Below are 17,350 nucleotides of genomic sequence, written 5' to 3'. Positions count from 1 at the left end.
TGGTGGTAGGGTGGGATAGTGGTGATAATAGGGGTTATATTGGTGGTCAATGTTGGGGTATGAGCGACTGGTGTAAAACACCTTAGCGGTTATTTACGAATGAAACGATGGAGATAACAAGACAAGGTGAATGTGGAATACCAAGAGGAAGAAGAGGAGGAGGAGGAGGAAGAGAAGGAGGAGGAGGAGGAGGAGGAGGAGGAGGATAAGGAAAAATAAGGGAGGAGGAAAGAATGGTTGATAAATAGATATATAAAATAAATAGATAAATAAATAGATAAATAAATAAATAAAAATTAAATGAAAATATACTCGTAAATAGACACATAGATAGACAAATGATAACAATAAAACAATATAAACAAATAAATAAATGAAAAGATAAAAAAATAAAGTGAAATAGAATAGAATAAAATAATAATAAAAAAAAGGGCGTGTGTGTGAAATGAAGCCTTTTCGGATAAAGGGACGACCGCGTCGTGGGGGTGGACGCGTAAAAGCAATTTTGGGTTGACAAAGACACGTTGTTAGTAATCGCAAAAAAAAAGAAAAAAAAAAGAAAAAAAAAAGTGAGCTATGACATATCTTCATGGGGGGGAGAGTTAGCGATTTCTGTCCCTTCTCCCCCCTCCCCCCAAAAATGCGCAAAGCAGGCAAGACTTTTCTTTGGGGGGGGGCGGAGGAGGGGGAGAGGAAACGGGGAGAGGTAAAGGGGTGAGGGAAGGAGATGAGGAGGAGAGGGGATGGGAGGGGGAGAGTAGGAGTGAAGAGGAAGCGTAGGGGAATTGGAAAAGGGATTTGGAGAGGGAGAGGGGAGAGGGAAAGGGAAAGGGGAAGGGGAAATGGGAAGGGGGAAGGAGGGGCTAGGGGTGAGGTATGAGGGGGAGTGGGAGGATGAGGTGAATGGGGAGCGACGGGTTAGGGAAGGGGTAGGAAAGAGGGAAGGAAGACGGAAGGGAGAAAGGAGGAGGAAAGGAGAGAGGGAAAGGGTGTAGGGTCGTGTGGGTGAAGGGAGGGAGATTGGGAGGAGGAGGAGGTGGGAGAAGGAAAGGTGAAGAGTAAAGAGGAAATAGGTAAGGGGGAAGGGGGAGAGGAGGGGGCGGTAGGGGGAGGGGTGAAATGAGGGAGATTGGGAGGAGGACGTGGGAGAGGGAAGTGTGAGGGAAGGGGAAAGGGTGAGGGGGAAGAGGAAGAAGGGGGAGGGGTGAAGGGGGAGGTGGGTGAGGGAAAGGTAAAGAGGGAAGGGGAGAGGGTGAAGGGAGAAGGTGGAGGGGGTGGAGGAGGAAGGGGTGAAACTAGGGAAGGGGGAGGGAGGGAGGGGCAGTAGGGGGAGGATGAAGGAAGGGAGATTGGGAGGAAGAGATGAGACAGGGAAAGGTGAAGAGGGAAGAAGGAAAAGGAGAAAGTTTGAGGGGGAAGGAGGAGATGGAAGTGGGGAAGGGGGGAAGGGGGGAAGGGGGGAAGGGGGGGAAGGGGGGCAGGGGGGAAGGGGGAGGGAGGTGGAGCAAGGGAAATGGTTAGTTCGAGCAAAGATAACTTCGGGGACGAAGACACAAGAGAAAGATGTCTAGTTCCGGAGGTGGCTGGGTTTTAGTAGAAGACCAATTATGGTAACAATTAAACTTGTAGATCGTGGTCCCCAAACAGGCTGGGAAATAGAATACAAGGGGGTGTTGAGGACCCGTACCTCTCTCTATTTTTGTTTGTTTATTTGTTTGTTTGTTTGTGTGTTTGGCTTGTGGAGTACATAAGTGAGTAAATAGATGCGTGAGTTATTGAGTGAATGAACGAGTGGCTGAGTGAGGGAATGAGTGTTTATGTATGCATTAGGGTATATGTATGTTTGTGTTTATGTGCGTGCGTGCATGCGTGTGTGTGTGTGTGTGTGTGTGTGTGTGTGTGTGTGTGTGTGTGTGTGTGTGTGTGTGTGTGTGTGTGTGTGTGTGTGTGTGTGTATGTGATTCACCATGGTCTTGGATCACGTGTTGGACACATGATCGACAGTTATTAACCTCCCGGATGAGAGCTCAGAGCCATATGACCGGTCTACGGGTAATACTGCGACCTTACTTGCACACACTCCCAACTCCCCGCCCACGAGAGTTGGAGTAACAACCTGCAGCAAAGTGATAATGAAATTTTTTCAGCCCTGGGCGGGAGTCAAACCCGGACCGCCGTAGTGGCAGGCGAGAACACTAACTACAGCGCCACAAGGTATATATATATATATATATATATATATATATATATATATATGTATGGGTGTGTGTGTGTGTGTGTGTGTGTGTGTGTGTGTGTGTGTGTGTGTGTGTGCGTGTGTGTGGATGTGTGTGTGTTTGTGCGCGTGTGTGTGTGTGTTTGTACGCTCCCTTGTGTTGGTACGCTCGCTTGTGTTTGTACGCTCGCTTGTCTATGTACACTCGATTGCCTTTGTGTACACTCGCTTGTGTGTGTACGTTCGCTCATGTACGTACACACTCCTTGAGCGTGTTCCTGTCTGTGTGCACATGTGTGTCAACCTAGAAGTGTGCACACGTGCATACTTGTGTGTACCTACGCGAGCTTTCGTACCTTTATACTCAAATTATCATAAGAACTAAGGATAGATGGGGTTTGAATCTAACAAGGCTCCCGGGCACCAAGACTACAAAGACCAGACTCTTACATCCGGGGGTTTGGGAGGCGGGTAGGAGGTAAACAAAGGCTAGACAGCCTTTATACCCAAACCTTAACTATACGTACGAAAAGTCCTCCAATAAAAAGACCTCGTCTTAGGTGAAACTAAAAAGGTCATCATAGCACCAGAAATCGGACAAAGGTTATGAAGGTCATATGAAGAAATTTTGTGAATAAATAAGGTTTGGGCAAGAGTGAAAATTAACGTAGATATTCACAAAGAACTAATGAAGACAAACCACTAGATTTGTTTGTCGGGACATCTTCACAAAGGACAAACGATTGCACGGGAGAGTACAAAGCTCGTTATTGGGTTTCCCTTCAGATATTTATTTATTTACTATTTGATAATTTACTTCCTTTATTTACTTATCGGCTTATTTACAATATTTACCGGTTTGTTTACAATCTAATTTCTTATTTTTCTTACTTATTTACTTATTCATCAATTATACACTGGTTCACTGTTATACCCTGCTCATTGTAAATTGAGAGTTCCTTTCAAACTTGTAATTATAATTCATTCTTTTACACAGTTAAGAAAACCCCAAGAAACAACTAAAGATGCGACTTAATTCATCTAAAGAAGAACGCAAGAATCAACGAGACTTTTGTCTTTGCGCTCACTACTCCATCTTTCGGATTTGGCGTCGATCTACGAAAGGAGACGGTGGATGGAGCATTCGTCTTGTCCTCTGGGGAAGAATCCGTTTTCTTTGAGACTCGTATCAAGAGTTCTCTGGCAGACAGAGGATCTATGCAAACGAGGCAGTTCAATACATAGCCAAGTCATTAAAACTTCTTCAACAAGACATTAATTGGAAAACTTATCAATATTTCTTGCACTCTCTCTCTCTCTCTCTCTCTCTCTCTCTCTTCTCTCTCTCTCTCTCTCTCTCTCTCTCTCTCTCTCTCTCTCTCTCTCTCTCTCTCTCTCTCTCTCTACCTATCTATCGCCTCCTTCTACCGTATTTTCTTTATCTATTTCTCTCTCTTTTTCTCCCTCACTCCCGTTCTCCCCCCACCCCTCTCTCTCTCCAGCCCTCCTCCTTTCTCTCTCTCTTTCACTCTTTTACCTCAATCTCGTTTACTTTTTCTCTTTTTACTCTCATTCCTCTCTCTCTCTCTCTCTCTCTCTCTCTCTCTCTCTCTGTCTTCGTCCCTATATCCCTATATATGTATTCATGTATGTATGTATGTATGTATGTATGTATGTATGTATGTATGTATGTATGTATGTATGTATGTATGTATGTATGTATGTATGTAAGTATGTATGTACGTATGTATGTATATCTTGATAATTTTTGCTTACTCCCTTTGCTTTCCTCTCTCCGTTCCCTCTCTTCCTCTCCCTTTTTGTATCTTGTAGTTATGTGAAAATACCTGGCCCGATATACAGCTCAATGGATACAAAAGCAATAATTATGCTCTCTCTCTCTCTCTCTCTCTCTCTCTCTCTCTCTCTCTCTCTCTCTCTCTCTCTCTCTCTCTCTCTCTCTCTCTCTCTTCTTACACCCACACAATTACAATCATGTATGTACAAACTGTATATACTCGATGGTTGATACAAAAAAAAGTCCGAGGAAGTATTCATTATCGCTCGTTCCGGGACCAATTACCAAAAAAGCCTCAAGAGGTATTTAAGAACCAACGATTCTGTTTGAGGAACTAATTCCCGTAAAGAAGGAACTAGTTTCCTCCAAATTTCCTCTCTACCGCTAACCCCCCCCCCTCACCCCAGGAAGCCTTGATTCAGCCATCCCTCCTTTATCTCCCTTCCCTCCCTCCTCCCCTTCCTCCTTCTCCCTCCCCTCCACCCTCTCCTCCTCCTCCTCCTCCTCCTTCTCTCTCCATCCCTGTCCTCCTTCTCTCTCTCCCTCTTCCCTCTCCCTATCCCTCATCCCTCCTCCTCCACCTTCTCCCTTCCCCTCCTACCTCTCCCCCCTCCTCCCTCTCTCTATCTCTCGTCCCTCCCCCTCCCCTTTGTCCATCCCTCTATTTCCTCTCCCTCACTATCAATCCTCTCCCCCTCCTCCCTTTTCCTCCCTTCCCTCCCCCACCTTCCTCTCTTCCTCCCTCCCCTCCTCCCTCATCACTCTCTCACCAACCTCCTCCCTCTCCCTCCTCCTCCCTCCCCCTCTCCCTCATTCATCCCTCTATTTCCTCTCCCTCCCTATCAATCCTCTCCCCCTCTTCCCCCTTCCTCCCTCCTCCCTCCCCCTCCTTCCTCTCTTCCTCCCTCCCCTCCTCCTTTATCAGTCTCCCACCAACCTCCTCCCTCTCCCTCCTCCTCCTCCTCCCTCCCCCTCCCCTTCATCCATCCCTCTATTTCCTCTCCCTTTATATCAATCCTCTCCCGCTCCTCCCTTTTCTTCCCTCCTCCTTCTCCCTCCTCATTCCCCCTCCTCCCTCTCTTCCTCCCTCCCCTCCTCTCTCCCCCTCCTCCCTCTCTTCCTCCCTCCCCTCCTACCTTATCACTCTCCAACCAACCTCCTCCCTCTTCCTCCTCCTACTCCTTCTTCTCCTACCAACCTTCTCTCTCCTCCCTCGCTCTCCTCCCTCTCTCTTCCCTCCTCCCTCTCCCTCCCCCTCCTCCCTCCACATCACTCTCTCACCAACCTCCCCTTCTTCCTATTTCCTCTCTCTCATTTTCTTTTTTTTTTGTCAACTCTCCTCCCTCCCTCCCCCCTTTTATTTTTTTTTCTTAAAGAATGGGGCCGGATGGAGGGCTTCTCATTGCAATCTTATTTTTTGGACCAATTTCTGGGACGTCGAAAAAATGCGCGATTTTTTCATTCGTTTCTTAGGAAGGCACAGCGATTTACGATGGAGTAAACTAAACTGAGGAGAAAAAAAAAGAAAAAAGAAAACGCGGTCGAGGGAGGGAGGGAAAGAATGGAAAAAAAAGAGAGAGAGAAAAAAAAAAAGAGTAAAAGAGTAAAGAGTATAGAGTAAAGGGCAATGTATATATATATATATATATATATATATATATATATATATATATATATATATATATATATATATTCTCTTTGCCTTCCCTTTCACTTTTTAACATATTCCTACCTTTCTCCCTCCTTCCACGCCTACTTACTCTATCTCTCTCTCCCCCTATCTTTTTCTCTGCCTCTCTTTCTCTCTCTCTTCTCTCTTTAACGTGTGTGTGTGTGTGTTTATACATACATATATATGTATATTATATATATCATATATATATGTGTGTGTGTGTGTATGTATAAACACACATGCACGTGAAAGAAAGAAGAGAGAGAAAGAGAGGGAGAGGGAGGGGGAGGGTGAGGGTGAGGGTGGGAAGGGGGCAAGGAAGGTGAATGGGCAAGGCATAGGACATCGAACTTCCTGAATGACTTTTTCCTCTACTTCCTCATCCTCCTCCTCTTCTTCCTCCTCCTCCTATTCCTTCTCATCCATTTCCTCCTGCCTCTCCTCCTCCTCCTCCTCCTCCTCCCCTCCTCCTCGTTCTCGTCCTCTTCCTCCTCCTCCTCCTCCTCCTCCTCCTCCCCTCCTCCTCGATCTCGTCCTCTTCCTCCTCCTCCTCCTCCCCTCCTCCTCGATCTTGTCCTCTTCCTCCTCCTCCTCCTCTTCCTCCTTCTCCCCTACCTCTCCTCCTCTTCTTCCTCTTCTCTCTCCTCCTTCTCTCCCTACCACTCCTCCTCCTCTTCCTCGTCCTTGTCCTTTTCCTCCTCATCATCCTCTTCCTCCTTCTCCCATACCTCTCCTCCTCTTCTTCCTCTTCTCCCTCCTCCTTCTCCCTCTACTACTCCTCCTTCTTCTTCTCCCCTCCTCGTTCTCCTCCTTTTTCTTTTCCCCCCTCCCCTTACCATTCCTCCTCCTCCTCCTCTTCGTCATTTTCCTCCTCTTTCCCCCCTACCTCTCCTCCTCGTTGTTCAATTCCTCTCTCGCCCACTTCCTCCTCCTCCTCTTCGTCCTTTTCCTCCTCATCTTTCTCCTCTACCTCTAATCCTCGTTGTTCAATTCCTCCCTCGCCCACTTCCTTTCTCTTTCTCCTCTACTCCCATCTCATTTTCCTTCTTCCTCTACTCCTTCTTCTCCTCCCTTTTGTTCCCTTCCTCACTCCCTCCATTTGTATCCTTCCTCCACCGCGGCCTGTGTACCTTTTGCTTAGACTTAAATAATATTTCTCTCTTTTGGGATCTTCTTGGCCATTGTCATTCGTCCATGGTCATCTTTGACCCTCATACATTTTTTTTGTTCTTTTTCTTTCTTTCTTTCTTCCTAGAAGAAAGTCTAATTCTATTTCTATTTTCTTTTGTTTGAAGCAAAAACTTCATTGCCGCGACTCCACGTTCAGGTCACCACTCAGCAACACCAACAAATGCTAGCCCTGGCAAAAGCCACGAATTGCTCCATATACAACCATCACATAGATGACAGAACAGGATTCGTAGTAATGGATCTAAGCTGGACAATTTTCGATTCAAAGAGAGAAGAGGCAAGAACTGGTTTACTAATAGAGTGGTCAACGAATGGAATAGACTTAGTAATCATGTAGTGAACGCTGATGCTACAAGTGTAAAGAGAAGGCTAGATAACTTTATGGATGGGAATGATAGGTGGCAATGGACATGGAAGTGCCCAGTGTAGGCCTTATGGTCTCTTGCAGTCTTCTTCATTCTTATGTCCTCTTTCATTATGTTCTTGTGTTCTTAAGATAATAAAACATTATTTCTTCCTTGAGTGACTTATGGATCAATACAGTGATTGTTACCGGTTACCTTGGGGTCGTGGGTCTCCTGTAAGAGAGACCTGGGGCAACGGACTGATTAGTTGATATCTTTTCTTTCTGGGACGCCTCGTTGACAGTCGCAAGTACTCAAGGTCTGTTAGATTCGTCTATGTATTTGATAAAATTCTGTGGAACAAAATGTACAAAGAATAAAGATCTTGTTAACGTATGTAGATGTTTATTTCTCTGACATTTCGTTGGGCCATGGCTTGTCCTTTGTTTTGACCTTCGCTCACTCTCACCTTTGGCCTCCGTTTGACCTACTCCTTGTTCCCTGACTCCCCATACTATATTTAATGATCCAACATACACTCAAAACCTCTGTCATTGTGAACCCCTTCTCCCTATTCAACACTAGGAGCTTGTTCTTTGACCTTCCCATACAATATTTCATGTCCCCATATACACTCAAAACCTCTATAAGAACCGTTTCTCCCTATTCAATACTAGAAATTTGTTTTCTAACCTTCCCATACAATATTTCATGTCTCCATATACACTCAAAACCTCTATGTGAACCGTTTCTCCCTATTCAATACTAGAAACTTGTTTTCTGACTTTCCCGTTCAATATTTCATGTCCCCACATACACTCAAAACCCTAATATATGTGAACCCTTTTCCCTCTTTAATAAGGAAAGCTTCTTTCAAACCATCTCTTCTAATATTGGAAACTTCCTCCAAACAATTTCCTCCTCCAATACTGGAAAACTCCTCCAAATAATTTCTTCCTGCAACATTGTTCTCCCGTTTTCTCACTCCTATCCTGTCATCGTTGACTTTGTTATTTTCTATTTAGGTTTATGTTCTTTTTCAACTAAAATTTTAACTTCCTTTTTACCGGACTCTTGCTGAATCCTGACTGGAACTATTGTGAATAACTATTATACATCTCCAACGATGTATTATCACAGAAAGCCAAACCTCACCCGTGAATTCTGAAGACATATGTTCTAATTTCTAATATGTAATATACATTTCTATACAGTGAATCTTATAATAACTGTCATCGTATTATAAATAAGCCAACATCAACACAAGAATCAATTTGTCTTCAGAGGTTATCACACCGGGATTCCATGGGATTCACTAGCGCCGGCAATTGAGAATTGATTTGAGTAAAAACAGCTTTGGTTACAATATTTCATTTTGAAAATCTCCAAACACCAAATTATCTTTCCATCATATATAGCAAAGCTGAAGGATGACTTAAGGGATTTTATACCTGTACGAATGTTAGACATACTGTTCAAGTGTTCTTAGAGAAGTCTAGATCTCTGTAAGCAAAGTCATATTCTAGTTATTCATATGGAAGTTGGAGGTAGGATGTCGGAGGAAAAATATCCCAATGTGATAACCCCTTTAGTCGATGGTTGCCAGCTGTTTAATAATGTTCTCTTCGTGCTTGAGACCAAAGACTTTCTTCCACATTCTTTGTCGCTGTACCCTATTAATTATTATTAAATAAAATACTTTGGTGGCCTTAAGGTCCCTTATTGAAATTTCAAAATCAACAAAATCCTATCCAGCTATAATGAAAGGCAAATAGAACGCTTTGATCTTGCCCCCTTTGGAAAAAAAAAAAAAAAAAAAGATTGGAGGCCAAAAGCCACTGAAAAGTTTCTTGCTTGTGGGAGGGCCTTCAGGAGCTGAGCGAAGAAACTGGGATCTTTTATAACTTACCTTGGACGCGTCATACGACCACACACACACACTTTTTGAAAAAAAAAGAGGGCACCACAAACCACTAAAAAGTGTCTCGCTTGTGGCAAGACTTTCCAGGATGTAGAAAGTGGACTTCCAAAACAGAGCGTACAAACTGGATTTTTTGTTGTAACTTAGCTTGAATGCGTCATACGTCAAAAAAAAGAAAAAAAGAAAAAAAGAAAGAAAAAAAAGTATAGGCCATCACAAACCAATAAAAAGTGTCTCGCTTGGGGTGGGGCCATCCAGAACGAAGACACTCCATTAACAACCCACCTTTTGAGGCAAGAAAAAAATGTGAAAGCCACTACAAAACACAAAAAAGTGTCTCGCTCGTAGTAGAGGTCCCCCCTAATAAATAAATGAATAAATGAACGAAAGAAATAATGAAGAATTAAAAAAGATTCTCCACTTACCTTGGACGCGTCATACGTCCAGGACCCGAACTTCATTTTGCACTTCTGATCGTCGAAAGGATACCAAGTGATGTCGATTCGGCACGTGGACTTGAAAATACCAGGCGGGATGTGCGTGCAGGCGCCGTTGTTGGACACGACCACGTTGGTTGGGTACAAACTCGAGAACTCTTCGTCTGCACTGGTGAGGGACAAGAAAGAAGGACATGAAGAACATGAAGAACAATGTCCACCGGAGTTAATTGTTCTGATACATTAATTAGAATAACTGTAGATCCCATTATTGGAGAGAAGAAAGTTTTACGAAGATAAGTATATCACATATTACTGTCTATGATCCTCTTCAGCATGATTATACATAAGAGCTTATATACTAATCCCCACTATGTATCCCCCGCTTAGTATATAAACCGACCAACCCATATGTATAATCACGCTGAAGAGGATCACAGATAGTGATCGTAATATCCGTATCTTCGTACAACTTTCTTTCCTCCGATGTTCATAAAGAACAAAGTTGTCAAATAATTAGCTCTTCATCTATGGACACGAAAAAAAAAAAATATGTTAATCAAAACATGAAGAACAATGTCGCTAAATTATTAGTTATTCATTCATGCTGGACAAAAGAGAACAGTTGGTTCTTAGAAACATAAAAAACATCGTTTCCAAATGATTGGTCCTTCATCCGGGCGGTTTTGCCAAATCACCACATTTTCATCAAAGGCGTTTTTGCCACATCACAATTTTCTTTATCAAGAGCGTTGCTGCCAAATCGTTAGTGTGCTTGTACAAGGCTGTCGTTGCCATATTGAAGCAGTTTCTATATCCATGTATATTTTCTAAAGGCGCAATTCTCATCCCGAATTATAGAAACAATCTCTTATAGAGAGAGCAATTTGTCACCGAATAATGAACTCCTCTTAACACCTTGGCTAGGGTGTGTAATACATTTTGTGGTGTCGTCAGCTGATTTTTATATAACTCAGTACGAAGATGTTGCTCAGTAATTCTGCATTAATCAAGTTTGCAAGAGGCTCATCAGTTTTTCTTGCTGCCTCGGGAATATTTACATGAATAATGCAAACAGCAGATCCACCTCGCCAACAGTCGTGCACATGAAAGCACCCCCATGTGTAAATGAACGCGCATGAGTATGTGCATGTACACGTACACACATACATATATGCACACACAAACCCAAACACACACACACTTTCTCACTCACTCACACACACACACACACACACACACACACACACACACACACACACACACACACACACACACACACACACACGCACACACACACATATTCCAGAAGCTGATATACTTATATGTACGAACACATACATGTGTTGTTGGTATAGATGTACATTTCTAGGAGATGGCCACACACACACACACACACACACACACACACACACACACACACACACACACACACACACACACACACACACACATTCCAAAAGCTGATACATATATATGAACAAACACATACATGTGTTGTTGGTATAGATGTACATTTCCAGGAGATGGTCTTGCAACATCTCTTCATTAGAAACCAAAATCAAAACCAAAGGCCAAAACCATAACCAACATAAAATCTAAAATGAAAGAGAGAGACAGAGAGAGAGAGAGAGAGAGAGAGAGAGAGAGAGAGAGAGAGAGAGAGAGAGAGAGAGAGAGAGAGAGAAGAGAGAAGAGAGAGGAGAGAGAGAGAGAGAGAGAGAGAGAGAGAGAGAGAGAGAGAGAGAGAGACAGAGAGAGAGAGAGAGAGAGAGAGAGAAAGCTTAAAACCAAGTTGAAGAAAAAATCCCCGTCCAAATCCACTTCCAAGCCACCTCTGGCTCATTCCAGGCCCATCGCTCTTCCAGACATGGAACGCCGCAGCCTCCGGATCCACCTGATGCTCTCACAAGAACCACAAGAACCTCAACCTCCTCCTCCTTCTCCAATCAATCAATCAACCCCCAGACTCTCTTGCAGAAGGCCCGTGGCCTTCAAGTAACCGGCAACGGCGTTCTGGTGGGGTCCACAAGTCACTCGCTTGTGTTGTTTTCTGGGGATTGTTAGTATTGTAGCATGAGGTGTTGTATTTCATGTGTGGTGTTGCCTCACGGGCAGTTTGAATCTGTGGCCGTGGCCTATTCTGTGTAGGCATTGTCTCAAATCCCGTCACCCATTCAAGATTTTCGTCAAATGTTGTGAATTTGAGAAACTGGAAGACGACTTCGCTTACAGTATTCCAGAATTTCCTAAAGACAATTTCAACAATCTGTCAAATGTTCGTATAGGTTTAACTTCTCTAATTTCATCATTCATCTTCTTAATATATGACGCAAAGGTGATTCGACACTTGGAGATTCGAAAAATAAAAGATTGTAACCGAAGTCCTTTCTACTCCAACGAACTCACTTGAGTCGCGTAGGTGTGACAGGCTGATGGATGGTGTCTCGAGCTCGGGCATGCCATTATGGTTCTTGCAAGGTGTCCGAGTATTTTTTCCTATGGGGCTTATGTCTGGAGGCTGCTGTTAAAGTATTGAGTTTGGTGGTCTGTCGTGAAAGGCTTGTTTAATCGTCTATCATCTGAGTGTGTATGTGTTTCTGTGTGGATATTTTGAGTAGCCAAGATAAGAGGGAGGGAGGAGGGTGGAGGGGAGTGGAATATATAGGAAATGGAATGGGTGGGAGTAGTTTCTATGCCTTTTTCTTTTTGGCTACCCCCAGTGTAAGGGGGAAAAAACGTTTGGTATATGTATGTATGTATGTATGTATGTATGTATGTATGTATGTATGTATGTACAAATGGTAGATTGTTATAAAAGTTTGCTAGTATCTTGTTGGTTTATTTATTTTTCTTGTTTTCTTGGTAATATGAGGCATTTGGTGTCAAGGACTATTCTTCCTCTTTCTCTTCGGAAGCCTGCTGGCCTCGCATTTGCTTAGTTGTGGGTTCGAATTCTGCAGTCCTCTAAGACTGTCAGCAGTGATTGTTAGTTATTAGCCCCAGCGATCCGAGCGCATAGGGCAAAGGTGACGGCTTCGGCCGCAGCTATGCGCCTCCTGGCGTATGCTCTGCATCTTCTCAATAGCGAACCAATAAGAGACGGTATGACATTCCAAGACAATGAAACAAGTCAGTTAAATGTTTTAACACACAGGTAAGATGAACTGTAGATCCCACTTTCGGAGGAAAGAAAGAAGCATGCTTACCTCCCCATAACCCCATTATATATCCCCCGCCTTGTATATAAGCCTATCAACCTAAATGTATAATCACGCTGAAGAGGATCACAGACAGTAATCGTAATATACGTATCTTCGTACAATAATCTTTTCTCCAAAAGTGGACTCTGCAGTTCATAATGAAACATCTTGTACAAATCAAAATGGTCACATGATTGCACTTGTACATCATCATATTAACCTGATGCTCTCATTAGAGCCACTTCAACCTTTCCTTTACTTCCACCTCCTGTTTCACTCCAAACATCTCCCTGTCCTTCCTCAAAAACGAACCAGGATCTCCTTTGATTCCACCTCCGATTTCACTCCAAACATCTCCCCATCCTCCCTCAAAAACAAAACCAGGAGCCTCTGATTCCACCTCCAATTTCAATCCAAGTATCTACCCGTCCTTAGTATAAAAAAAAAAAAAAAATGAAAAAAAACAGAGTGCCAACAAAATATTCCAAAATGATGAAAAAACTTGTACATACCAAACTTTTTACATAATTGTACTTCTACAATTGTACTTGCAAATCATGATACCAAGTTATTGAACTCCCGTCTTCCTTGGACAAACACGTGAACTTCGATCACCTCAATATCGTGTGTGTGATCAAACGAATTTATGTATCTAAACCAACTACGCGGATTCATTATACGAAGAGTAAACTTAGCTACTTGTTTGTGTGTGTATGTGTGTGTGTGTGTGTGTGTGTGTGTGTGTGTGTGTGTGTGTGTGTGTGTGTGTGTGTGTGTTTGTGTGTGTGTGTGTGTGCGTGTGTGTGTGTATGTGTGTGTGTGTGTTTGATTTAACGAACCTATACACATATTCTGTTACCTAATCAGGGTTGATTTATCAGTCCCTTGAAGTACTGACTTAGTCGAACATCTAGAAATATATTAAAATAAATATCTTTTGTTTAACTGCTTCATGATAATCAGAGTCTTGAACCTAATCTGAATACGCCATAATTACTGCTTGAGTAAGTTGAATAGTTGCGTTATATCTCACACACACAAACACACACACACACACACACACACACACACACACACACACACACACACACACACACACACACACACACACACACACACACACACACACACACACACACACACATTATTATAACTATAATTATCATCACTATTATTATCATTACTAATGTTAGTTATCTATAATTGATTATTTATCATAATTTGTTATCTATTACAATTCTTGTCGTATTATTTATGATAAAAATACTTTGTCTAGGCTTATGATAAGCTTGTGTCTATTAATGAAATGAACTTTCTTTTATATAAATCTTATTCGTTATCTACAAGTTTCAGTGATCATTCTAGCAATGGCACATGGAGCCATGTCTAAGGCCCTGTTCACACTAGCGATTTGAACCGCCGCGGCTCAATTACAATGTAAGTCAATGGAGGCGTTCACATACAACCGCTCAGTTTTGCTCAACTATGTGGTACCGCCGCGGTGTTCGCGCGGTTCAAAACGCAAGTGAGAATAGAGCTTTAGGCTGAATAGAATCATCTATCGTTAGCCAGAATAGAATAAATACGAAGTTAAACGTGAAATGGCTTTATAGGGTTTCAAGTTGAATTAGTTGTACGGGCGTGTTGCGAGGCATGTGGGCGCGTGCTCGCGGGAATGGGCGTGAGTTTCTCTTCATAGAGGGACTTAGCGTATTTGCCGAGGATTTGCGAGGGAGAAAGAGAAAAGGAGAGAGAGAGAAAAAGTGGGAGACAAAAGGAGAGCGAGAAAAGAGAGAAGAGGGAGACAAAAAAGAGAAAAGGAAAGAGAGAGAGAGAGAAGGGAAAAAGAGAAATACAAAGAGAAGAGAAAATTGGAAAAAAAGAGAAACAAAAATGAGAAAAAGAGAGAAAAAGGGAAAAATAAAAAGAGAAAAAAAAGAGGAAAAGAAGAGAAAAAGAGGAAAAAGAGAAAAGAAATATAGAAAAAGAGAGAAAAAGAGAGACAAAGGAAAAGAGGAGAGAGAGAGAGAGAGAGAGAGAGAGAGAGAGAGAGAGAGAGAGAGAGAGAGAGAGAGAGAGAGAGAGAGAGAGAGAGAGAGAGAGAGAGATAGCGTCGAAGAGGGAAGGAGGGAGAAGAACAGGAGCTGACAATGAGAGCGGCCGTCAAAGACGACGACGACGACGACGGGGGAACGCGCTGAAATGAGAAAGAACAGAGCGGTGGGAACGACGGGGTCGGAAAAGGGACGGGGGGGAAATGTCGGGAAAGACAGGAATGGACAGGAAGACAAGTTGCAAGATGAAAAAGAAAGAGAGGAGAAGATGAGAGAGAGAAAGGGAGAGAGAGAGAGAGAGAGAGAGAGAGAGAGAGAGAGAGAGAGAGAGAGAGAGAGAGAGAGAGAGAGAGAGAGAGAGAGAGAGAGAGAGAGAGAGAGAGAGAGAGAGAGAGAGAGAGAGAGAGAGAGAGAGAGAGAGAGAGAGATAAATACATATATGTATAGATAGATGAATAGATAGAGAGAAAATTGAAGAGGGACTGAATCCTAGAAAGTAAAAGGAAACCATGGCGTTAGAAAGAAAAAAAAATAAAAAAAATCAAAGATGTGGAGGAAAAGCATGTGGTCTTCTCGAGAATGAAGAGAGTAGCACATCAAAGAAGTTAGAAGTAAATGAAGAGGAGAATAAAAGTGATATAAAAGGAAGACAAGAAGGTTAAAAAAAGTCAAGCAGGAAGGAGGAGGAGGAGAGGGAGGAGGAGGAGGAGGAGGAAGTCGAGGAGGACGAGCAAGAGGGAGAGGTTCTGGAAAGAGGAGGAGAAAGAGCAGTAGCTGGAGGAAAGAGAGAAAGAGGAGAAGAAAGAGGAAGATAAAGAGAGGGCTAGCTAAAAGAAGAAGAGGAAGAAGAGGCTTGCTGAAGATGAAAGAGGAGGAAGAGGAGCAGGAGGAAGAGAAAGAAGAGGCATGCTGAAGGTGAAAGAAGAGGGAGAGGAGCAGAAAGAGGAAGATGAGGAAGAAACGGAGAAGGCGGAGGATAAGGAAGAGGAGAAAGTACTAAAGAAGCAGCACAACCAGAGGAACCGGAAGGGAAAGGGGAAGAGTGGCAGATGGAGGAGATTGAGAGTAGGAAGAGTAACAGTAATAAGAGGAGGAGGAAGAAGAGAAAGAGGAAGAGGAAGAGACGAGGAAGAGGAAGAGACGAGGAAGGGGAAGAGAAGAGGAAAAGTAAAAGAAGAAACGAAGTAGAGGAAAATGAAGAGAATGAGGAAGAGGCGAGGAACAGGAAGAGGAAGCGACAAGGAAGAGGACGAAGAGACGAGGAAGAAGAAAATGACGAGGAAGGGGAAGAGAAGAGGAAAAGCAAGAGAAGAAATGAAGTACAGGAAAATGAAGAGAATGAGGAAGAGGTGAGGAACAGGAATAGGAAGAGACAAGGAAGAGGAAGAAGAGACGATGAAGAAGAAAATGAAGAGGATGAGAAAGAGGCGACGAAGAGGAAGAGGAAAAGGAAGAGGAAGATACGAGGAGAGGAGGAAGAGGCAAGGAAGAGAAAGAGGAATAGCTGAGGGAGAGGAGAATCAAAGGATCAAAACAATCTACTTATTATACAAGATGGAGCTTTCAGAATGTATCTAAGAATTGAATAAACTAGCGTTTCTGAAAGAAAAATTCTCAAAGCGTCTAAAAAATTCTTTTGGGAATGGAGGGGGAAGCTATCAGAAGCTTCTGTCCTTGTGAAATTTTTGGTTAAAAAAGAAGAAAGGAAAGAAAAAATTATACAAATGTACAAAGAAACTCCCTCCCCTAAAAACAAAATTTGAAAGTTTATTATATTTTTGAGGCAAAGAAAAAGCAATACCAAAACGAAAAAACGAAAAAAAAAAAAGTCTTTGGACGTTGACCATATTCTTGAGAAAGTATAAGAGTAAAATAGGCGTATATTATAATGGAGGCCTTGAAACCTTATGATAAAAGGAGGAAATGAGAATACGTAGACGCAATTACAGAGGCTCAATATGGAAGAGGAATTTTGCGGCCAAGAGTAGGGACATTCCAGGATCATGGGCGGACCCAAGAAGGCCTTCAGAGTCCGTACTCAGTGAGTAGGACACGTGAAGAGGAGGAGGAGGAGGAGGAGGAGGAGGAGGATAGGAGGATAAGGAGAAGGAGGGGAAGAGGAGGAAGAGAATGATGATGTTGGTGTGTATGTATGAATGTATTTATGTATGTACGTTTGTATGTATGTATGTGTGTGTGTATGTATGCATACATGCTGTACTCAGTGAGCAGGACAGGTGAAGAGGAGGAGGAGGAGGAAGAGAAGGAGGAGGAGGAGGAGGAGGAGGAGGATAGGAGGAGAAGGAGAGGTAGGAGGCGGGGAAGAGGAGGAAGAGAATGATGATGTTGGTGTGTATGAATGTATTTATGTATGTATGTTTGTATTTATGTATGTCTGTGTATGTGTATGTATGCATGCATGCATGTATATATGATACAAAAATGATGAACGCAGAAAACCTACAAAATATCAAGAGATGAGAAAGGAAAAAAAAAATTGTAAATACACACGCAC

The 17,350-nt window shown here is 42.9% G+C and overlaps 1 protein-coding gene across 1 annotated transcript in view; it reads right to left on the bottom strand.

Annotated features, from left to right (window-relative positions):
* The window catches only part of LOC143017559 (neuronal acetylcholine receptor subunit alpha-7-like), a 287,696-nt gene that overhangs the window by 190,082 nt on the left and 80,264 nt on the right, over positions 1-17,350 (bottom strand). The window contains exon 5 of the mRNA XM_076172347.1: positions 9,567-9,747. Coding sequence (XP_076028462.1) covers positions 9,567-9,747 — 181 coding nt within the window. The remainder of the gene's footprint in view (positions 1-9,566; positions 9,748-17,350) is intronic.

The sequence above is a fragment of the Oratosquilla oratoria genome, chromosome 32 (genome assembly GCF_046742065.1).
Source record: "Oratosquilla oratoria isolate Oo_2021 chromosome 32, ASM4674206v1, whole genome shotgun sequence".
Taxonomy (NCBI): Eukaryota; Metazoa; Arthropoda; class Malacostraca; order Stomatopoda; family Squillidae; genus Oratosquilla; species Oratosquilla oratoria.
This window is presented reverse-complemented; position numbering and strand designations above follow the sequence as displayed.